Below are 24,559 nucleotides of genomic sequence, written 5' to 3'. Positions count from 1 at the left end.
AAAACCTGCATTGGGCATGTGAGAGAAAGAACAAGTGGTCCAAACCAGCATCCAATTATTCCAACGCAGCTCAATTTGTATGTAGAATATCATAACAGTTTCTTCTTCACCAGAGGCTGAAGGATGTGGAATACCATATAGAACTGTCTTCTTTCAGAAACAGCCACCATTTTTCATTTCTTTTATAGCTCTTATAAGTGATACTCTACTGCTTTCCCAAACAGCATGTACTTTCCATTGCCAATTTAGGCAGAGTCATACAATAAATACAAGACAAAAATCAGATTGAAATTAACTTTACTCCAACGTATTATGCATCATTTACAAGATTACTGAAATTCTTCATTGGTGAAAAGCATTGCAACACTTACGAATAACTTACTTGTAGCTTTATGTATGTAACAGTACAACTTTAGAAGGTAACATGAGAAATGCAAAAAAAAAAACTTTTGGCACAGGTTTTTTTTGCATGCATTATACTAAACAGTTTCACCACTATTAAGACGTTTCTTCTTTGGGATGCCACTTGTAAATTTTATATAAAACAAAAAACCCACTTGTTCTGGCTGTTTATTACAATTTAATTGGCTAAAATGGCAAAAGCCAAATAGGACCATCCTTCTGAAACAGAAGTTTGTCCACTAGAAGCTAGGGTGACCACATGTCCTGATTTTATAAGGACAGTCCTGATAGTTGGGGCTTTTTCTTCTATAAATGCTGACCCCCACCCTGCATCCTGATTTTTCACACTTGCTATCTGGTCACCCGACTAGAAGCTCAAACATCATACAGTGAGGAGATGAAACAGACTCTTCTGATGATATTTCAAATGTGGTTGAGAAATCTAGCTACTTCAATACGCTTTGGAACAGACTCATCCATGGAGTTTTGTGCTGATCCATTCCAAATAATTTTAAATGTAAGTGAAACATAATCAGTGGCTAAATTCTAATAAGTGGTTAAAAATGAAAATAAGGCCTGTTGAAAACATGGCTCATAGCCCACCCCTTCCATATGTGCTCTTGCAAATATATGTAGAGTACGGTCTGCTCTGCAACCCAGTGCTTGAAACATGCATTGGCAAAACTGCACATTCCAAAATGGAGGCCACTGTTTGAAACTTACTAATCCACTTGATGTATTGCTTCTGAAGTTATCTAATGTTTTCCACCTAAAGGCAGTATAAAGGATGATTTATGGGACTGTATAAATCAGAAACTGCTCAGCAGATTGCTGATATTTTTAAAGTAGCAGAAAACTCATTTGGGGATGTCCACTACTCTAGTTCTTGGTGAACTGGAAGAGTGATGCACATACCAAACAGACAAACTTTACATCAACCTGACTGCAGGTCAATACAGAGTTGAACAATCTGGCCCTTTGAGTCTACTAATTGCATAGCAAAGGAATTTTAATAATAGTACTCACTCTAGCTGTAGGCTGGCAAATCCTTCCACTGACTTGTTTGCCATTCAAGCATGTAGACTTTAATTCACATCAACTAGTTTAAAAAAAGCTTCAGAGATTTTGAGAACCACTGAAATTCCTGCAAATTTGCTCCATGCATGGAAGTGCATGGTCACTAACATACCCCCTACCCCTGGATATTTACTACCTAGGTTTACAGAGAGCATTAGGAAGGAAAGCCTGTTTGCAGTAGGTTTGTTGAAACACAAGCACAGCAGCATATTTCAACAAATCAAAGTGAGACTCAAAGGCCCACCTCAAAATTGACATTTTGGAGTATGTTTATTTGGAACAACGGAAATCTTCACGTGCAGATTGTGTTGTCAAAATGACAAAGAGCATCCCCAAATTAGATTAAAGCAAAGGAAACTGGAGAATTACTCTGAGCAACTTTCATGATAAAAGATCATTTAAATATAATTTGGTTGACCTCAGTGTTGTAATTTCAGCACCAGATATTCCTTTAGCAAATGAAGAATGATTTACATTGACCGAACAAAGCATACTCATATTATGCACATCCATGCTTTATTCAAGTACATTCTACACCCGTGATTTTATATTAGATAACCTTTTAATTTAAAACCTCAACCTTTCCAACACATATGCACTTAAAAGTTAAGAATGTGAGCAGTACCACTGAAATAAATTACATTATTCACATGCTTAACGTTAAAAATGTACCAAAATGTACCTGGCAGGACCAGGACCTAAAATAGCAGAACACAGTCATTTTGTTAAGTTAGAAACATGCTCTATTACCTTATGCTCAAATAAATTTGCTAGTCTCTAAGGTGCTACAAGTACTCCTTTTCTTTTTGCGGATACAGACTAACATGGCTGCTACTCTGAAAGGTAATTTATATGTACACACGAGTAACAGCAGAATTTAGACTTTTAAAAAAAGGCATGGCACGTGTGTACTTGGAGGTCACATTTTCAAGGGAAATTTATAAAAAAGTAAATTGGGAAAAAACAGATGTGGATCTGGAATGGTTTATAGCTTGAACAAGTTCAGCATGACCAGTTTTACAGTCTTGGTTTCTTTAAGCTGTTTAACTCTTAACTGAATATAAATGCTTTATGCTGCTTTAGGATTTCAGATAACGTCGAAGAGAAGAGTTTCTACACAGCAGCTACTTTACATACATAAAAGTGTACATGTATATTTAAGAGAATTCAATTTATCCTAGACTGCCAATTTCTGTCAGGCTGAGGAAACAAACACTTCCCTGCAATTTAAACAAAGTGTTTTTTCATGCTATCAAATAGCTCAAATAAGTATTTACAAGTGTATACACATAAATGGGTGCCTGCATATCTCCATAGTATAAACAAACATGCCTCCGCTCTGTTATCAGGGCTTAACGTAAACTTTTACCAATATATAGTGACACCAATAAAAATGCAAGGCAACTCATTGTTACGTTTGACATAGCTAGTTTTTCAGCTGTCTTTTTGCTTATATTTTGAAGAATATAAGAAAGGGGCTGCGCCCTGAAAAGTGCACTTTTGTTTATGTCTCCTTTGTGTTAATGAATGAAAGTGCAATATGTTTAATTTGCATACAAGTGTCAGTATTCTTTCAGAAGCTAAAGCCAGTTTTTTTGTTTTGAAGTTGATATATGCAGATGTTCATGTCCAAATAGCTACGTACATGCACGTTACCAGTATGCCACTTCTCTGCCCAGGTAGATGCAAAATACCCTATTTACCATAAAAGCATCCAAATCTCTAATGTACATAAATTAGAAGTGTCCACAATTGCATTACTCCTCTATTTAAATGTTTTGTCCCTGGTGTTTCTCTCAGGGAATCTGCATGCCATGAGGGTTATGTGGACGTATCCAAGAGACAATATAGACTTGTCTCTGGATTGCTTTTACCACCCTTTGAAAAACTGGATGCTTTAGACAGACAAGATAACATTCAACTTTATTTACAGCCAGCCAAGGAAAGTAGAGCACCTTCATCTTAACTCGTGCTTCAGGGCACAGTAAAATGATTGTGACAGACCAGGGAAGAATTCATCTCTGGCCGAGAGAAAAGTATTATATGGTTTTCTAAAGGTCTGATCCAAAAGCCCACTGAGAGCAACGGAGATACTATCTATTCCAATGGCTTTGGATCAGGCCCTAGAGCATTTTAGGGTTTTTCCATTTTCCTTTGAAAGATCAGGTAATAAGCATTGCCAGCAGTAGAATACTGGATTTGATTAACCAGTTGGCTGATCCATAGTGGCAAATCCTACATTCAAGTTTTTCCCACAAACAAACAGGTTATGTGATGCATGATTAGGTGACCAATCACAGCCCATTTGAGTGGAGTTCAGAGTGGTCTAACACAAAATTGTGAGATCCAATAGTTGCAAGGGTGAGAAATTGGGATAAAGCAGGATGTGCAAATATGACTATTTGGAAAAAAGTCTGTGTGGAGAGGCTATGGGGAAAACCATCGGCTATTTTGGGTACCAAAAACAAAGTCTCCCTTTATTCACCAGCCAGCCCATTACAGCCAACAAAAGGGTAGTGAAACACCTAAGTCACGGTTAACAATACTGAGAAAGAATCCTGCATAAAATCAGTTTTGCTGACTGACACACTTAAAGTAGTGCAAATCATTTTGGAAGGGCAATGCAAGAAAAATTGAAATTGAAAAAAGAAAAATTAGTTTGGAAGAGAAAAATATTAATTGAAGATTTCAAATCAAGTTTTAATGTATTTGTTCAGTGCCTAGCACAACAGGACCAAATTTGGCTGTGACCTCTCTCGTCTATTACAAGTGTTAATTAATAAATCCAGAACTAGGGATATCTTAATGATGTGGAATCCATTCCTTTCGTGTAAGGAATTTTCCACAGCCCCATTTTCATAATTTCCAATGTAAATATTTTTCTACAATCAGAATGAACACATCACATTTGTTTTGACTGTAGGTAACTCTGGGACTAAAGTGACCCATGTCCATCAAAACAAGGTATATTTACTGTTAAATTGTTTTCATGCCACTGGATTTTATTTAACAAATTCAAATTGTGATACTACCATACTCATTTAAGGTAATAGCCAAATGTTAATCCTGCGGGGCTAGGAGAAATGGGGCCAAATTCAGCATTGAAGCCCTGTCATATTACTGTGCTCTGTAACTGCATATTTTAGAGAACTGAAATAAGACAACTGTTCATGGGAACCAGCAGTGTAAACTAATTTCTATTGAAAAATGCTGCTGGTTTCCTTTAGGCCATAGTCACTGGTAACCGTGCATGCACAATTCACCCCTTTGTAAAAAGGTTTAGGCTTAAACCAAAGAAAGGATAACCTGCAGTTCGGCATCACGAGCCTGTGAGGTGGCTAGTAGTACTTGGGGGGCTAGTAGTGGGAAACTTACCTGCTGTAATTCCACACACTGAACATGTCACAGAAATTGATCCCCACTCTTGAGTTTTGGGCTTCTGGAACAAAGCCTAAACTTCCAAAATGTCAAGTTGTGCAGGGCTGCTGAGTCCCCACATCATCATCTCTTCCACGGCAGGTGGTACGTTCCACCTCCGTACAGCCTGCTTGTTCTCCAGTTGCTAGTTTTTTTGAGCAAGAGATTGAAGCAATTACCTATGAGAACTTATGTATCTAACTTTCACTTTGAGATGTCAGTATAATCAATGCATCAGTTGGATGGCCGCAGCCATCTATGCACTAAGAAATGCATTCGCTAGTTCTACAGTAAGCCAGTGGGAAATAACTCTTAAAACCAAAGCATAAACATTGCTACAAATAGTAAAAGACAGGATGGATGAATCCAGCCATACTTCATCTGTCTCTCACAGGAATTGGATGGGTGAGAAGGAATCCAGTCATACTATATCTTCAGAGAACCAGAATTACATGCAAGTAGTTTTCTCTTCTCTCAGTATACCACGCTGACTGGGCTCCTGCTTCTAGAGGAAAGAAACTTGAAGGGAGTTTCCACAAAGCAGCAGACTCACCAAATCATGGAGAACTAGAATAGCAAAAGGCAGTTTAGTACACTCAGGATTGTGGACAATTCCAGGACACTTCCACATCTGAGAACGTCAGGGAGATATTAAACAGGTGACAAGCAGCATAGGGCATGCACATTACAAGGCAGGTATGTAGAAGGATCTGTTTGCATTACACAATTTCAAGTAGGGGCAGAGATGCCCACCAGCTGAGTCTGTTGGCTTGACAATAGCACATTTAAGAAAGCAGGAAAAGTCAAAAGCCTTCCCAAGAAAAGACTGATTTGACAAAGTAATATCCTGCAACAGAACAGTCACCTTCATCTAGCATATTGGTTAAGTCCTCCATAGTAAAGAGGGAAACATTCTCAGTTTTGGGCTGGGAGCTGTGCCCAGAAAGGACGGGCTATAGATCACTTCCATCAGGACTCCAGAAACAAAAACTTCTACACAGATGAGTGACTGATTAGTGTCAAACATATGCCCAATACCTCCCCTCTTCCTGTGGGTAAGCAAGTGTTCCTTTGCAAAACTGAAAGCAGGATCTTGGGTCCTTATTACCACCAGTGAACAAAATGTGCTAAGGAGTTGCTCTGGGATCTGCACATGACCTTTAAAACGACCAATTAAGGATATACTTGCAGGGATATGCTGAGTGCTTAATCCAGCCTCTTCCTTTCTGCTGCAGCCAAAAGGGTTACTCCTCTGGTCAATAAAGTAACTGGACATACATCAGCTTAGTGAGAGGCAACACACAACATTGAGGAGAAGATACAAAAGTCTGAAAGAGAAGCCAAAACTCTAGAGTTCAGTAATGACCCTAGATTAGTAAACATGCCCCAAGGCAACCAAAGAAGAGACCAGAGACTGCAATGAGCTCATGTAGCGAACATGCATCCCAAAGACATCTACAAGTAGAGAATGTGGTTATCTAAAGGCAATTACCAATTGGACAGCACAGGAAGCTGCATACTTTGACTTAATGGAATTTGAATGAAGGTCTGGTGACCACAGTTAAGGGAGACAGGCTCAGTCTTCATCATTTGTCGATATGAATTATGTATTTTGTTCCTCCTTGGACTTCAGGCCCACTGAAATCATGTCTTGTGGTACATCCAATCACAAGTACCAGAATACTATTGCAAAAATCAAAATTCAAGTTTCACTATGGTCTTAACTGGTATCTGCCACCTACTGGCAAATACTCCCAGTTAGAACACCATGTCTCACGCTTCCTCTCAGTTTATGAAGACTGCAGGACTCAAGGCCACTGGACAGCTCAAGCTGGGTGCTTTAGTGCAAAGCCCAAACCTTATCTTCTCAAAGGCAGACACAGATGTGCAAACCTCTCCAACAAGTTGATCTTGTGCCTGGGAGTGGCCCCATGATACACTGATGTCTATGTATCTGACTTCCTCATCTGTCCAATGCTCCAAGATCGGTACAGACAATGCCTTACTGATTGGCACACTACAGCAGCGCCCCAAAATGCATCTATGAAACACTGGCCTGAAGAGTGGGCTGCAGAGGCATAGAATTGGTGTGCCTGGGAGCTCAGGTATGCAATACATTCACTGCACATCATACTAAGCTATCCCCGTCACAACAACGTTTTGGTCTACTACAACAAGCAATCATGCAGAAGTTGGGGTTGGGTAAAGGCGGTCTGAAATGCTCTGAGGCAAAGCAATTCAAGCCACCACCATGAAGAACTCCCCCATAAAGAAGGCTCTACGGTGTACCAACCATCAGCACCTCAAACTCACTTCATCGGCACTAGTGCTATGGGTGAACATCTGCCTAGTGCAGCAGGGGAACAGCTGGGCAATGCACCTGTATATCATGTAAGTTACTCCATAGCGTCGATGCCTGGTATGTTTGTACACAAACAGGCCAATGCTCCAAGTCCCCTCAAAGATACCGACTGGCATGCTAACCAGAAATACACCAAGCCTCTGTTTTGAGATGCCACCAAATAGCACTGACCCAGCATATTGGAAGTAGGAACAGGAACGAGTAGGAACAAGATGTGCCTGTGCTGGGAGAGTATCACTGTAGCACCCAGCTCTGATGTGATCCAAGATTATCTGCTAGTGCATCAAGCTCCAATGGCACAGCAAGCCCTGATAGATCAACGGTGCTGTCAGTGCCCTGCACGTTCACCATACTCCGATGAAATGGTAAGGCAACCTAGGCCACAACATTACAAATTCCTCTAGTGTGCCAAGCTCTGACAACACACTAAGACGACAGATCTTGCTAGTGTGTTGAGGCATTCTGACCCCACTGCAGTGCTCCAAACATCAATGGAACCTCAAATTCCATCTGCAATTGCTACCACCACTCAGGCTGCAGCAAACCAGTTGCACTTTGAGTCTCCTACCAACACAGATAGAGGATTGTGCCTTTTACACGCTGATCTTCAGAGCTGTGCCTTTTCCATAAACTGGAGACAGGGGAGCATGGAATCGGTTCCAAAGATTTCTGGATGGCACACACAGGTGCTCTAAGGCAAGGCACAGCTGCAACCAGCCTTCCAGACTGACCTTCAAGGCAGAACTGGATGCTCCTGAAATAAAGTTACAAGAAAATACAAAAGTTAGTAACCTCAGAAATACTAAAAGATGGGGAAAAAAGTGATGCAAGGCTGAAGACTGGCTCACAGAGCAGAAATTCACATCAGAATAACTGCCTCTCCATTGAAATAGATGACTGTTGTCACTGACCAGATAGGAGATGACTGTAGATGAAGAAAATCTCCATACTTTTTTGAGCATCATCAGCTTTTAACAGGTAACCGCTGAAGGGAAATGCTTTACAGTGAAGCCAGGGGCATGAGGGGCTGCAGAGCCCACTGTGCAGAGGAACAAAGTACCTGCTGCTATACAGGGAAGTCAGCAGCCTCAAACACTCTGAACTTTCAGAGTTCTACCTAGTCTTGTTCTAGAAGAGTAAGATTTAAGAGTAGTAATTTAATCAACAGGATATCAGAGAATTCAGTCATTACAAGTTTCCTAAGGTCTTTGGTAAGGTTGGTAGTTATAGTATAACCAATATACTGTTCCTCAAATTAGCAAATACTGTGCTATTGGTAGGTGAATTGCAATGTAACCTGATGATTTCTTCTGATCTTTCACTCAGACAGACATTCTAATATTTAGAATGTCCTTGATTTTGTTTTCATCAGAACCAGAGTTTCTTGAAAAAAAAAATAAAAAAAAATATCATAGTTTAGGAACACAAATCCCTCCTTGAAAAGTCCAAAAATACTTTAGACCTGTATGCTGTCTGTTTTATTACAGTATGTGCAGTGAAGTTACTGCATAATAACTTTAAGAGTTAAGTATCTCAAAAGTTCTTTTTATACCCCCCTAACATCAACGCTGATTATACCAATTCAGAGAGAAGTAAAAACAAGTGTCACTACCCACATTAGTTGCACTTTAAATTATATACGCAATAATCAGCAAATTTGTGTTACAGGTTCATTTTTGGGACAACTGCTTGGAAACTACATCTACTAATACATTCCTCAACATCTATTTTTGTATAGGACTGGTAAACCTTGCCATATGATAATCTTGTCAAATTTAAGACTTTAAAAAACAAAAAGCAGCTTATGCCAATAAGGGCTTTTTTGGTGAGCGAGATGTGTCAGAATTAGATAGGCTTACTGTCTTGATGCAAAAGTAGGCCTAGGTCTGAGCCAGAAGTATATAGGTATAGACAAATATAAAAGCCTGAACTGAGGTTCAATCGACATGTTGATATAGCTTTGTAACACAGATCAACAATGGTAGGCACCACGAGAACATTCACTTTAAAGTTCAAACTTACATGAACAGGTTACAAGCATGTACACATATTCTATGTTTAAGTTACATATACAACAGCTGAAGTACCTTATGCATGAAAAGGTTTTCTTAGACCAACTGCATGTGGGCAACTACATTCAACGTAGATAACTTGGTCAGTCCCTTCTCCCGCTCCCCACCCCAATAATTTAGTTTCAAACCACAAGGAAAACAATTTTATTAAGTAGCACTCAGTGGCTTGTTCCAAACTTCTGACAAACCAAGGAACACAATTCTGCACAGGTCTGTGTTTCTACTGAACTGAACTGTGACTCCATTGTATTCCAGGCCAAGTCAGCCAGAAGAAAGTCATCCATAGCTGTCTGTGTCTCATTGCTGGTAAGGAATAGGCTTCCAAGGGTCTCAAAGCAGCTATCCATAGTCTGTGTTTCAGCACTATTCAGCTGGACTTTATTTTCTATATTTTGACTAGCTATATGTTTAGCAGCAGAGGGTATTTCTGTCTGGGTTTCAGTATCAGACGAGTCAGTGCTCATGGAGAAGCTGGACTGCTTCAAAATACTTCCCAAAGGCAAATGGGTGCTACTGTCTAAGAAGGAATTTAAGTCTGTCTGTGTCTGGGTATCAAACATTTCCAAACCTAAAAAGTTAGAATTTCCTCTGCAGCTATAGGATTGAGTGGCACTATCCGAAAAAAATAAGTCAGTCTGTGTTTCAATGTCCAGAGATTCCAAGACCGGCTCAGAGTTCAGGTTACCAAGTTCACTCTCCTCAGTTTGGGTTTGAATATTGGAAGCTGAAAAGAACTCTTCAATGTCAAAGTCTATTCCCGTGCTCTGTGTAGGGCCAGATGGCAGATGTGTATCAGCACCAGAGCTAGCGTCAGACAAAAGACCACGATTATCCAATGTCTGACCAGGCATGTTACCTGAAAAGATGTTTTCCAGATCACTTAGTAAGTCCATTGTCTGGGTTTGATTATCCGTCATATTTTGCTGTGGGAGTATAGTAGTCTGTGTATTGAAGTTGATAATGGATTCAGTTTTTATTGTATCCTGACTCAGGGTCTTGCAGTTACTTCTTTGTAGCAATCCTTGATCCATGTTTGCAGCCATTAAATTGTTTTCTGGGAGCCCAATCTGGGTTGAAACATTGTAAACCGAATGAACACTGTCAAAAATGTCATTGCACATTACAGCCTGGTCCATTTGTACTCTCTCTTCAATACAGTTCTGTGTTCTGTTGGTTTGGGTCTCTCTAGAAACGCCAGATGACTGGAAACAAGCCTGAGCAAAAGCATCAGTCTGGGCAGCTATGGATGAAGTCAGTTTAGAACTGGGCAACAATGTCTGAGTCTGAACGCTAACCGGTAGCGAAATTTGTGAACTGAATGTCAGGTCTGTCTGAGAGCAAGAGGATACAGAAGAATCAGGAGTCCAGGCTGCAGATGGCACAAAGTTCTGTGAAATGTAAGATAAGTCAGTTTGTACATTTATTGAAGAGATTTTATTCTTGTGACAAATGCTCCCCAGCTCTTGTACTGCATTATTTGATGTTACCTTACTCAAATTGACTTGGACACTGTTGCTAATCGGTTCAACATCACCAGAATTTGCCGTTTTTGAAATAGGCACAGTGTTTTTAAATACAAGTGCTTCAGCCTCTAATGCTGGTATCAGAATTCCTATAGACTGAGGTAATAAGTGAACAGTACTCATAACAGAGCCTTGATTATCAACAGCCACCACAACAGGTTTGACAGAGGAATCTGTTGCTGATACAAAAATAGGCAAGTGAGCAAACTGCATTACTGGAAGTTTAACCAAAGCTACTTTGGGCTTTGGCAAAAGCATTTTCGGTGTACACTTTGGCTGTGAGAGCGTTTGCTTACTGATATTAGAACTGCAGGAGCCTTCAAAGGAGGCCATTAGCTTCATCTCAGATGATTCCAATTCCTGAGTGCAAGTACTACTGATGCGTGCATTGATGAACGCTTCACTCGCTTTCTCTGCCAAGTGCTGATTGGAAACCACAGTGCACATTTTCCTTTTCTTACTAGGTGGATCCCTGTAAACATGATACATTCAGAATTTATCTCACAGTTTAGAGACCAACAACAAAATCTTCCCTCCCAACTCTTTCAATCATGACACTAGACCTTGTGGGAATGGAGGTATAAGTTAAATCCTTCCGTAGGTCTGCACTGGCAGAAAAACCAATCCTGACCATGACCTTTTTTCACTTTAATAAGGAAGAGAATGAAGAAAATGCTAAAAGAGTAACCTCTCAGCATTTTGGGTTGTGGTGTTTAAGAAAATGTTAAAAGACTTTTCCAAAGTAGGCAGTTACAGTCTTATAGAAAATTGGAGACTAGGTTTTCTATCCCTTGCATACAAGAATGCACAAGTATTATAATCTTGCAGCATCTCACTCTGCAAGACAAGATATAGTAGGATTCAGTAAATAGATTGCTTCATGCATGCACACTACTAGGAAGATTTATACAGTTTTATAGATGGCAATTTTTGATACTTATCTTATTGTCTTACTAATGAAAGCAACTGACACATATGGTGCTGTATAAGTGTTACGAGTAAAAATATTTAATGAACGTTGCCTACTTCAGGCTACAGAACTACACTGGGTGTGCACATTCCCCGTCCAAGAACATTCCCTTTCTAATTTCATAGGACCGCAGGATGCACAGTTCCAACGAGAATCACTCTTAGTTCTAACAACAAATGCAATAAATGTCACCAGCAATAAGAGGACCATAGCTGGTAGCACTTCTTGTGCTAGACACTAGAAGCTTGATCTTACATAGTACTGGACACTCAATTCCCATTGCCATCAATAGATCTAGAACTGCTGTAAGCAATGGAAGGAAGAAGCTGCAAACTGCATTAGTGTTAGTGGGAGTTAATTGCATATAGGTAGGAGACAGGCCCACCTCCCATCAACCGAAAGGAGTTAATTATGGGGCATGTGTAGGAAGATGCCATAATACTTAATATACAATAAATTAAACCACTTAATCAACAATAGCTTCACTGTTACCTGTGCTCTGCAGGGATCTCATGGCCAGTTCTGTAAACATGAGACAGTAATGCTGTTCTGCTGGCATAAGGGCACCCACAAGTACACTGGAAAGTCTTGCCACAGTCTTCTATATGTCGTTTCAAGTCCCATTCCGTGCCATACGAGTTGCTACATTTATCACATTTGTGCTTCTTTTCAGCATGCATTTTCATAAAGTGCTAAAATTCACAGTGAAAGTTAGACAGGTTAGCAATACAAAATAATTGGTTAAGAGGTCATTTCTTTACAAGACAGATACAGTGTTAGCATACGCAAAACAATTTAGGAGATGCGCTAGTCTTGGAGAAGAGTAAGAAAACTATCCTTAATCAGAAACAGTTTTAAGAATTCTATAGAAATATTTAGGCTTTTCACTGAAAAAAAGATTTAAACATTTTCTTGCACTGCTCAAGGCACAAACTATACAATACTATTCTAGAGGCATGAGAACTACAGAATGAAGAGAAGTCTAGTTTCACTGTCAAAGTTGAGATGAGGGCAAAAAATAAACAATGAAAAGTTGCTTAAATTAGTTTTCATTATTTAATTTCATTATTTAAAGTATTTTTGTACAAATAACTATGATTTTACACCATCATTTGATCTGCAAATTGATTTTCATTGTTTTACTTGGGAGTAAGTCTTTATACAATACCAGAGAATGAACTTGTTGGCAATCTCATACACCTTGTCATTAATTTTATGTCATCAATTCCCCACAGCTTTTAGCTATAGATTAACTACTGCCACTTAACACTTACTGGGCTTCCTGTACCATTGACATCAATGGGAGGTTTGCTATTGACTTCAGTGGGCACAGGATCAAGCCCACAGTGCCCCTCATTCAAGAATCTTGCTGTTTATTAACGTTAGTTAAATCATCAAAATACCCATCCTGAGAGAGGCACGCTCTCTCTTTCAATAAAGAACTGGAACAAAGAGGAGAGGCTAAGTGAGTTGTCCAAAGTTCCCAGAACAAGTAAATAGAACCCTTTATTTATGGCCCACAGCTCTAGCCACTAGACCACATCACTGCCATGCTCGATCATGCAGCTGACTGACACTGAAGATGAGTCACAAATGTTGGCAGTTGGGTTTTCAATAGAATTTAATACTTTTCATAAAGAATGCATAAGTGACATTTTCTTAGCAAGAGATAATCCTGATGAACATGCAACAGAAAGTCAACTGTGTAAAGACCAACTCCTGAGACAAAAGTACATGCCTTATTTCTTATCCATTTAAGATGGCTAATAATTTAAATCCAGTTTATTGCGCTTGGACTTCTTTTTGTTATAATTGGACATTTATAGAAAAAATGTTAGCCATAGGTCAGCTCTTTAGAAAAATCTTATATGAATGATCTTTTCTAACATTCATTTCTTATCAGTTTTTTTTTTAAAATGAGAACATGCCAGTGACTGACAGACACAAAGACCCAAGTCTTCCAAAGTGGATGTGCAAACTGCCATCTGCACACAGACTGGGTTTTCTCCACACAAAAAGAAAAGGAGTACTTGTGGCACCTTAGAGACTAACCAATTTATTTGAGCATGAGCTTTCGTGAGCTACAGCTCACTTCATCGGATGCATACTGTGGAAACTGCAGAAGACATTATATACACAGAGACCATGAAACAGAAAGTGGTCACTTTGGATGGGCTATTACCAGCAGGAGAGTGAGTTTGTGTGGGGGGGGCGGAGGGTGAGAAAACCTGGATTTGTGCTGGAAATGGCCCAACTTGATGATCACTTTAGATAAGCTATTACCAGCAGGACAGTGGGGTGGGAGGAGGTATTGTTTCATGGTCTCTGTGTATATAATGTCTTCTGCAGTTTCCACAGTATGCATCCGATGAAGTGAGCTGTAGCTCACGAAAGCTTATGCTCAAATAAATTGGTTAGTCTCTAAGGTGCCACAAGTACTCCTTTTCTTTTTGCAAATACAGACTAACACGGCTATTACTCTGAAACCTTTCTCCACACACTTGCTCTGCAACTTGAGTATACACATTGGGATGTCTGGCACATGTGTTTGGATACAGGAAGGTATATGCACTCTTGAAGATTTAGCCCATGTTGTCCCCAGATTCCTCTTATACTATTACTCAAGAAAAGTAGTCCAGAAAAAAAATAAATACCTGTTTTACAAGTGAAAATTGGGAAAATGGTCTGTTTGGTCCTCTAGGGCAGCCTTCAATAGGACAGCAGTAGAATTTCTGTGTAGTTTTCAAACCCTTTCTTATTGATGCATTTATTTTTCCATCCTGAAAAAGTACATTTTTATTAAAAGTTGGCAAATGGGCCTGTACTATTAATACAGTGTTCAGAATACAGATTAAATTTTGCTCAACATTTAGTTTACCAGCCTTGACATTCAAGCTAAAAACTCTTTGTTAAGTGAATTGGTAGATTACTCAGCTCAAATGGAGTTGCTTATCTGTTCAGATACTATTTTGTAACTATACCAGCAGAACTCCCCAGGAATCACAACGGATGATCCGAGAGCAGTATACTATTATTTTACTACAAATATTAAATTCTCCCCAGCATAGAGGAAATACTTTCAAAATCTAAACAATTTACACCTGCTATTTCTTAACTTTTTAGAGTCCAAAATGAATGGATCTAAAGCTCCAACCTCTACACTGCATTTCACTAAATATTTACAGTGTTCCAATACAATGTGGTTTTAATTTTCAGAATTGCATTACGCTTGGCATTTCCAACCAGTAAGATTTCTACTTTACAGTTTATATTTGCCTGGAACAATCACACTGCCATCAAAGTTGCTGAAGCAAGTAAAAGTAAAGAACTAGAGTTCCATGTGCCACTTAATAAACTTTGTGTGTGTGCTTGTATGCAGACTAGATGTTCACAGCAATATACTACAGAACCAGAATACCAATAGGGACAGATTCTGCTTAGTTGTCTCTGGAAGAGGCATCTCCCTCACTAAGGAAGATTCCTTCAGTCTCAACCACATTACTCTGCTTTCCACATATTTCAGCCACCTGAGCATGGACACTTACGGATAGTAGCAGGTTACTAGCAAAGAAGGAATTTTGGGCTAAAATTCTCAGCTGTACCCAAGCAAAACAGAGTGCTGCTGGGAAGCATAAAGACAAAAATAGCACCTCTTCTGTCCCTCCAGATCCTGGAACTGGCTGGGGAGCCAAACTCCAGGCACTACAACCCTGGAGATCTCTCTCTGGTACCAACTTCTTCAATGTGAAATTAAATTTGACTTGATCTGATGGCTCTTTTCACAGGGGGAGACTGCTAATCTGATGTTGGATCCAGGAACCAGACCCATAAGGCCTCCCTGATGAAGGCACAGAGCCTCTGCTGCTTATCAATGCAATCCAAGTAATGGTTTACAACCCCAGGCAGAATAGCAGGTACCCACATCTGTCTCCAGAATATAGAGGGACACATCACACACTGCTTAAATACACCTTTTTTACCTGAGACCCCAGAGCCCTGACAGACATTTTGGTACTAGCCAGAGAACCTTCGGGCCAAAATAAAAACCTACCAGTACAACAGTGAAAGCTATTTAACACTGATCCCAATTAAAATATATTGCAACACAAGAAATTGAGTTTTGGATTAAAAAGACCCGAAGAAATCACCCTGGGAACAGAGAGAAGGTCCCTGCACCTGACCACAGAAATGCACAAACTGAGGTAGTTTGGGACTGCACAATGTTTTTATAACTTCTGCTTCAAACATCTTAAGTGAGAAGGGCGCTCATGCAGCTCCAACAGGCATGGTTTTCCAGAAAGTTCCTGCAACATAACATGAGGCAAATCCCACAAACAGGAATAAACAGACGCCACATTAATGAGCTCCTTTTTGTCAAAGTGAATGAAGCATTAACAGTTGTCAAACCAAGATAAGTTATGTCTTCAATAAATGGAACATAATCAATGCTATACAACTTCGTCAAGTAACTTATATTTCTAAGCGTTCAAACCTGGTTTCTAGTAAAAGACATGTTGTTGCAAGTAAGTTTTACTAATGCTATAAGTCCATACAATTAAGTACAAAGAATCTAATGAATGAGATGGTCAACTATGTCATTTCACCAAAAGAGAACCTGATGGATTCTTGAACTTTATCAATTAAATGTTTTGTGGAATTTTGGGACAAAGTTTTTACTTTCACCTCTTTTTCTTTGACTCCTGAAAGTATCAAAATAAAGTGCAGTCAGAGAAATCTAAAAACCACTAAGTTCCAAGATCATTCTCTTGTTACACCACAATCCACCACCACCATGCTACTAAGGGTCAGATTATTTATTTATTTTGTAAAGATATAGTACATCGGTTCTCAAACTGTGGGTCAGGACCCCAAAGTGGGTCACAACCCCATTTTAATTGGGTCACCAAGATTGGCATTAGATTTGCTGGGGCCCAAGCCCAACCGCCCAGAGCCAAAGCAATGAGGACTTCAGCCAATGGTGGAGGGGCTTTGGCCCCCCTGCCCGAGGCAGTGGGGCTTGGGATTCATCTTTGGCCCCCCTACCCAGGACAGTGGGACTTGGGTTTTGGCTTTGATCTCCCCAGCCAGATCAGTGGGGCTCAGGTGTGCTCAGGCTTCAGTCCCCCCTCCTGGGGTCGTGTAGTAAATTTTGTTGTCAGAAGGGGGTTGTGGTGCAATGAAGTTTGAGAACCCCTGGTATATGCCTAAAGTAGGTGCCTAAAGAAGCAGATAGTCACTAAGCAGAATTCTGAGAAGTGCCTAGACACCTCGCTATCACTGACTCTCTCGGGTGCTTTTGATAATTTCACTAGGTGACTATCTACTTTTTTAGGCATTTATTTAGCAATCTGGACTTAACTGCTAAAAGGGCTTAGTAAGAGAGGTAAGCTGTAAAACAATGCTGAATATGGAAGAGGCAGCTCTACATATATTGGTAAAAAGTTTCCGTAGTTGGGACTATCTGTATGTAGCTCTAAAGCAGGGGTGGGCACACTTTTTGGCCTGAGGGCCACATCGGGGTTCCAAAACTGTATGGAGGGCCCCCCTGCTGGGACTCCCTACCCCTAACTGCCCCCCTGGGACCCCACCCTCTATCCAACCCCCCCTGCTCCCTGACTGCCCCGATCCCTATCCACACCCATGCCCCCTGACAGGCCCCCTCTACCCCACCCCCTATCCAACCCCCCCTCTAAAGCCCCTTTCAGAATATAGCCCTGTGAACATGAGTGGAGGGCTCAGGAGGAGCAGGGGCAGCCGCACAGCTGGAGAGAAGCGACGGTTTCCTGCTGCTTCTCTCCAGCCGGCTGCGCGGCCGCCCGGTGGTCCTCCTGAGCCCTCCGCCCACATTCGCCACACTCCCGCCACCCGCAGCTCCCGCCTGCTCCTCTGAGGCTGCAGTGAGCCTCCCTTCCCGCTCTCCCGCGCCCCCACAGTGCAGCCCCCCCCCCCACACTGGTGGCGCGGTGAGGCTTCGGCGGAGGGACAGTGGGGGAGGGGTTGGGGGCTAGCCTCTCCAGCCAGGAGCTCAAGGGCTGGGCAGGACGGTCCCACTGGCCGCATGTGGCCCACGGGCCATAGTTTGCCCGTCTCTGCTCTAAAGTATCATTCAATCAGTCACGACCAGATAGAGAGAGAGTCTAATGGCAGTTTATGTCTAAAAATCCCATCTCCATAGACACTGTGTGTCTGAGCCACACGGTGTCCCAATACTAGCCTGGACCATTACCAAACGGGAAGTGGAGTACAAGCAATCTCATGAGCATGCACGGCACTGTGATAACCGTTCCGAGAGCCATTACAGCCGTTTATGTGGGGAAAGAACGCATTGTATTTTCTTCCTTGATAGCAACCCTGGAACACAACAGTTAAATACTGCAGTAACTGTGGTTCAAACCGATGGGCCACGTGGATCCAGGAGTGCTGCGTGCCCCTCAGAGCACAAGCTCAGAATGTTTGGAAGAATGTCTGCTGAAACTGCGCACAAACCCTATCTATGCCTTGTGTCCCTTAACCGCAGGACGCATCAGCTAACGTCACTCAATTCCTTCCAACTGCTTTTGAGCCAAGATCCACATAGGCCAACTCGACCAATAATAAAAAAAAAATTAACTATTTCCCTGAGAAAATAGGAGGTTTTGGTGCCTGGGGAACTGTACGTTTGTATTCCTGTAGCACAATGTGGCCAGGGTCTCCAGGTGCCACAGCAATACAAAAAATGAATAAAAGGATGAATGATCTTTAGAAAGAAAAAACCCAAGCTACGCTTAACAGTATCTCTTATATTAAAAAAAGATTGAAGAATATTAAAAGATATCACACACAAATACTACACAGAGACAAACCAAACACTAAGTATGCATATACTGTTAATCAAGTTTATATCTTTCACACTGAAGGGTGTTTTAACCAAAAAAGCTGTTGCTAGAAAATGCATCATTCTTCCCATTGTAATAGAATAAACATGATACACTAATCTAGAACAGCCCATCAACACCTATATAAATCTTTACAGTACCCTTTGAACAACAGTGGCTTTAGAAACAATTGGACAGTTTACTGTTTCTAAAGAATGCTAACTATCCCTTGCAGAGGGCTTCAAAACTGGGAATGTGAGCTCCCCATCTAGATGATGTTAGATAAATCAGAAGGCAAGAAGGACCCAGGGGACACAGATGTAGTGCTGGACAAACAGTAGGCAGTCAATGCTCAAGTACACACTTGGGGTCAGGTTGGGAGCATGGGTCAGTATGTAGACCTGGTGTGTATTACTTTCCTGCATGATCAGGGCTGTGGGCACCAAAGGTGCAGTAAATATCAGGACCAAGTGGATCTAACTCAAGAACAGACTCACGGATTTTGGTACTTGGAATCAATTGTCTCAGGTGCATGCCAAGAGCGGCATGGGTGCTCCAGGGCTGGAGCACCCATGGGGGAAAAAAATAGTGGGTGTTCAGCTCCTCTCTCCTGGTGCCTCCCGCACCTTGGCAGACCCTGCTGATCAGTACCTCCTCCCCGCCACAATCAGCTGCAACTGCGGGGGAGTTCAGGGGCGGGGTATACTCACGATAGGGCAGAACGAGAGTGGGAAGAGATGGGGTGGGGCCTTGAGGGAAGGGGTGGAGTGGGGGCAGGGCCTGGAGTGGAGCAGGGGTCAAGCACCCCCTGGGAAAGTGGAAAGTTGGTGCCTCTGAACAGCTGGACATGGTGCATTCTCAGGACCAAGATCTCAAGGGGTAAGGAATAACGGGGACAAGCAGGAAGGGGTATCTGGATCTACACTTGCTTACATCATGCACAGTGCTGGGCTGGGGAGTGGGGATATGGCATGGGGGAGTTTGATTCCATGGCCTTGCTTAGGTGTATGCTAAAGGCCAGGAAGGTGTTTGGGACATGCATTTGTGGGAGGGAGGTTCAATACGGGGGCCAGGGTTAGGGGATTTTTAAAGGGTGGAGGGGAGGGCCTGGTTAGACTTGTTCAGGTGCACGCTCTGGAACAGGCAAAATATGGGGTTCAGCACCTGGACCTGGAGGGTCTTGCTCAGGGACATGCTAAGGGCGGGGGGGGGGGGGGGTTAGATATCCAGACCCAGTGGGCTGGGGGTCAGTACCTGGACGTGGTCAGGCTTGCTCAGGTACACACTCAGCGCTGGGGGTATGAGGGGCTTGGTACATGGGCCTCATGCGCCTTGCTCAGGTACATGATAAGGGTATGGGAGCTTTGGTACCCAGACCCAGCGAGCCAGGGATGTGTTGATCTCCGGATCCACTGCACGTTGTTGATTTGCTTGGTGGTGGGGGAAGGGATATGAGGAGTCAGGTACCCAAACCAGCTAGGCTGGAAGAGGGTCAGTACCTGATACAGCTGAGCCTTGCTCAGAGCTGGGAGTGGGAAATATGAGGGTTTTGGTACCTGGACCCAAGGGGCTAAGGGAGGTGGGCCTTGCTCAGGTGACACTCAGGACAGGGGAGGGTCAGTACCAGAACACACCGGATCATGCCTAGGTGCAAGCTCAGAGTAGGAGTGGGGCCGTACCGGGACCCGCGGGGCCATGCCCAGGGCAGGGGAGGATTGTACCCAGACCCAGGGCCAGGGAGGGTCAGTACCTGGACCCGGTGGGCCTCGCTCAGGTGCATGCTCAGGGCAGGGGCAGCGTGGTACCCAGAGCCGCTGGGCTATGCCCAGGTGCGCACTCAGGACAGGGGAGGGTCGGTATCCGGACCCGCTGGGCTATGCCCAGGGCAGAGGAGGATTCTACCCAGACCCAAGGCGGGTCAGTACCTGAACCCAGTGGGCCTTGCTCAGCGCAGGGCGGTACCCAGAGCCGCTGGGCTGTGCCCAGGTGCGCACTCAGGACAGGGGAGGGTCGGTATCCGGACCCACTGGGCCATGCCCAGGGCAGGGGAGGATTGTACCCAGACCCAGGGCCGGGGAGGGTCAGTACCTGAACCCAGTGGGCCTTGCTCAGCGCAGGGCGGTACCCAGAGCCGCTGGGCTGTGCCCAGGTGCGCACTCAGGACATGGGAGGGTCGGTATCCGGACCCGCGGGGCCATGCCCAGGGCAGGGGAGGTTTGTACCCAGACCCAGGGCCGGGGAGGGTCAGTACCTGAACCCAGTGGGCCTTGCTCAGCGCAGGGCGGTACCCAGAGCCGCTGGGCTGTGCCCAGGTGCGCACTCAGGACAGGGGAGGGTCGGTATCCGGACCCGCGGGGCCATGCCCAGGGCAGGGGAGGATTGTACCCAGACCCAAGGCGGGTCAGTACCTGAACCCAGTGGGCCTTGCTCAGCGCAGGGCGGTAACCAGAGCCGCTGGGCTGTGCCCAGGTGCGCACTCAGGACAGGGGAGGGTCGGTATCCGGACCCGCGGGGCCATGCCCAGGGCAGGGGAGGATTGTACCCAGACCCAAGGCGGGTCAGTACCTTAACCCAGTGGGCCATGCTCAGCGCAGGGCGGTACCCAGAGCCGCTGGGCTGTGCCCAGGTGCGCACTCAGGACAGGGGAGGGTCGGTATCCGGACCCACTGGGCCATGCCCAGGGCAGGGGAGGATTGTACCCAGACCCAGGGCCGGGGAGGGTCAGTACCTGGACCCGGTGGGCCTTGCTCAGGTGCATGCTCAGGGCCGGGCTGTTGGGCAGGACCTTGCCGCAGCCGGGCACCGTGCACAGAATGTTGGTCCGCACGGCCCGGGACAGCTCCGTCACCGACGGCCGCACGAGCTCCCGGGGCACAGGACGCTCCGTGACAGAGGCCGAAGCCCGGGGCCACCCCGGCCCCGCTGCGCCCCGTGCGCGCTCTGCCGCCGCAGCACCTGGCGCCGCCATGTTGTTTTCGGCCACTTACAAACAAACCGGCCTAGCAGCAGCAGAACTTCCGGGAGCGCGGCGGAGGCAGCTCAGCATTAGTCATCTTGTAATTTGAATATTCATAAGGAGCGCGACGAGGCTCGGCGCTGGTCACGCCCCTCGGCCCTGGCTCCGCCCGCGGATGCTCTTTCGCTCCGCCTGGCATCGCCCAATCTTCAGTTTTCCGTCTGCCGCGGGGCCGGCCCGGTTCGCCTCGTTCCCGAATAACCGTCACTCTCTTCTCACCGTGGGGTGGGGCGTGAGGGCTCTGGGGTGAGGCTGGGGCCCAGGGGTTCGGAGGGCGGGAGGGGCAGAGTGTTGGGGCACAGGGGGTAGTGGTGAGGGATGTGGGCTCTGGGTTGGGGCTGGAGATGAGGGGTTTGGGGCATAGGACGGGACTCCAGGCTGGGATTGAGGGGGTCAGGGGGTGTGAGGGGTGCAGGGCTGGGGCAGCGCTTACCTCAGACAGCTCCAGGAAGCAGCGGCATGTCCGTCCCCTGCTGCAGCTCCTAAGCAGAGGTGCAGCCACGCAGCTCTGCTGCACTGTGCCCCATCCACAGGTGCCAACCCCGCAGCTCCTATTGGCTGTGGTTCCTGGCCACTGGAAGCTGAGGAGCTGGCACTTGGGGCAGGGGCAGTGTACGGCACCCCCACCTGCCCCTACATGTAGGAGCTGGAGGGGGGACATGCCACTGCTTCCCAGAGCTGTGTGGAGCCATAGCAGGTAGGGAGCCTGCCTTATCCATCTGCACCGCTGGACTTTTAAACGCTCGGTCAGTAATGCTGACCAGAGCCGCCAGGAGCCCTTTTTGACGGGGCGTTCTGGTCGAAAACTGGACACCTGGTAGCCATAATCCTTGCTCCGTGGGTCACTGACCCAGTACGGTGCCCTAACATCACCAGGCCACAGGTTAAGATGAGGTCAAAACATTACCACACTGCAAGGCAGCAGGCTGACAGGAGTGCAAAGATCATTGTCACGATGCAATAGATGATGAGGGATCAAATTATCATTAGAGGGTGAGGCAATTAATGATGTGGGGTTAAGAAGCCATGACACCACGAAGGCAAGGGGGGATAGAGATTGTTACATGAGCTAACTGAGTAGCATCAGCCAGTGGTTGCAGCATGAAAGGATGGCACAACGTAACGTCAAAACCAGGGCCATAACTAGGGTGGGGTGAGAGGGGCAGCCACTCAGGATACAGAGCCGGTGGGGGCACAAAAATGGGGCAGCGCAAGATCAGGGCCAGAGTCCCTGGCTGTAGTTTGGAGAGGGGCATTGGAGGAGCAGAGGGGGTGGTCCAGAGCTGCTGCTTCTGCTGGATGCTTACTGCCTCTGCAGCTGCACAGTGCCTCCGGGGTCCTACGGCCTGTCATCTTTCTCTTCAGTGTGTGCTTGGCACCTTATATGGTCACTATCCTGTTTTCTGTACAATAGGACAGGGCAAAGGGTGTGGGGAATATGGGGAAAATAGAATGAGGTGAGGGAAAGAGGCAGTAGCGAAGGAAGGGGGATGGGATAGGGCAGGGGGAAGAGAAGAGGATGGGGCAGGGGAAGGGGTAGGGAAGAGAAGGAAATAAGGGCATGGTGGGAAGCAGGAGCCCTGCAGTGTTCCCTTGGCAGCAACAGCTGGGGCTCCCCCATTAAGCCAGTAATCCCCCCCCCAGCAATGGCTACCCATTTGCAACAGCCCCAAGTACCCCATCATTGGAGGTGTTTAAGAATAAATTATACAAACAGCTGTTAGGGATGGACTATTCACAGTTAGCCCTACCTCAAATGGAAGGAGTTGGGCTAGATGACTTTTCTAGGTCCCTTCTAGACTTACAGGTCTCTGATTTTGTCTTTCTTGGCTCTTTACAGACTCAGGAAGACAACACTCCATTTCAAATATATCTCAACAGCCATAAGGGTTAAAAACCTCAAATTTAAAAGCACTTAAAATTGAGATTGTGAATGCTCTTCTATGGCAAAGGGTGAACGCCCTTACAAATTACACAGCCATGGATGGAATCATGGAACACACATGGCCCAGTGCATTGGTAAGCGTGTGGAGATTTATGAAGCAGAAGAGCACTGAGACAAATGACATGGCAGGATTTAAACCTCCCTTCAACTTCAAGGCTATCTATAATTTATCTACCACTACATCCCCACATTCACTTCCTAAACCTTCATTTTCTCTCTCTGAGATCACCATTCACACATCTCTTTGCCTGTTATCTGCTCTGCACCAATTTGGGTTGATTAAACTACATAGGTCATCTCTCTTTCCATCTGTAATCCTATTTTGAAATATAGCTGAATTTTTTATATATATCTATCGGTTTGATCAATTTACAAGCACACAGGATAGTTGTTTTCAGGATTCTTAACCCATCCCATCCCTTCACTAATCCAGATCCATTCCTATGCTTTTGTGCCAGATTCAGCTTTGATTCTACCCCTTAACCTCTAACTCCCAAACATATTACTGGTAAGAAAAGTAATAATTAAAAAATACCTAATTCTCACATATATTTAAAGTATAGCTTACATAAAATATACCAGATGATATAATCTCTCTCTATCATGTAGTATATTATGTAAATGGATGACAAAATAAGGTAGAGAGTTCTTGGAAGACTGTATAAATGCTGCAAATACAAAATAAACTATTCTTTCCAACTCTCTCACATTTCTCATTGGCCCTGTCATATCCATAACTCTGGATTATACAACCCTACAATGAAATCTTTATGCAAATAAGGGTCTGTAGACGCAGGATTGAGAACCTTTTCATTTTCCTCTTCCGATTATGCATTTGCACAGCAAAAGCAACCTTTAAAAAATCCTTAAGTCTGTAAAGGGATACACTGAATATATGTTCATTGTGATCTCATATGACTA

General features: G+C 44.2%; 1 protein-coding gene across 4 annotated transcripts; it reads right to left on the bottom strand.

Annotated features, from left to right (window-relative positions):
* Nucleotides 1-280: 280 nt before the first annotated feature.
* On the bottom strand, nt 281-21,758 carry ATMIN (ATM interactor). Of its 4 annotated transcripts, XR_012154526.1 has the most exons (5): nt 21,406-21,692; nt 14,478-14,603; nt 12,316-12,515; nt 9,346-11,325; nt 281-8,012 (listed from the first exon to the last, which is right to left on the bottom strand). XR_012154526.1 is itself a non-coding variant. In XM_073308023.1 (4 exons), the coding sequence occupies exons 3-4, from the start codon at nt 12,507-12,509 to the stop codon at nt 9,489-9,491; spliced, it is 2,031 nt and encodes a 676-aa protein (XP_073164124.1). In that variant the 5' UTR covers nt 12,510-12,515; nt 14,478-14,603; nt 21,665-21,758; the 3' UTR covers nt 281-9,488. The 4 variants fall into 4 exon arrangements, 3 of the variants coding, with proteins under 3 accessions (XP_073164124.1, XP_073164123.1, XP_073164125.1); XM_073308023.1 differs by having other exon boundaries at nt 281-11,325; nt 21,665-21,758; XM_073308022.1 differs by having other exon boundaries at nt 281-11,325.
* Between the last annotated feature and the right edge of the window lie 2,801 nt (nt 21,759-24,559).

This window comes from Lepidochelys kempii, chromosome 12 (genome assembly GCF_965140265.1).
Source record: "Lepidochelys kempii isolate rLepKem1 chromosome 12, rLepKem1.hap2, whole genome shotgun sequence".
In the NCBI taxonomy this organism is placed as follows: Eukaryota; Metazoa; Chordata; order Testudines; family Cheloniidae; genus Lepidochelys; species Lepidochelys kempii.
The sequence above is the reverse complement of the archived record's forward strand: the minus strand, read 5'-3'. Positions and strand labels throughout refer to the sequence as shown.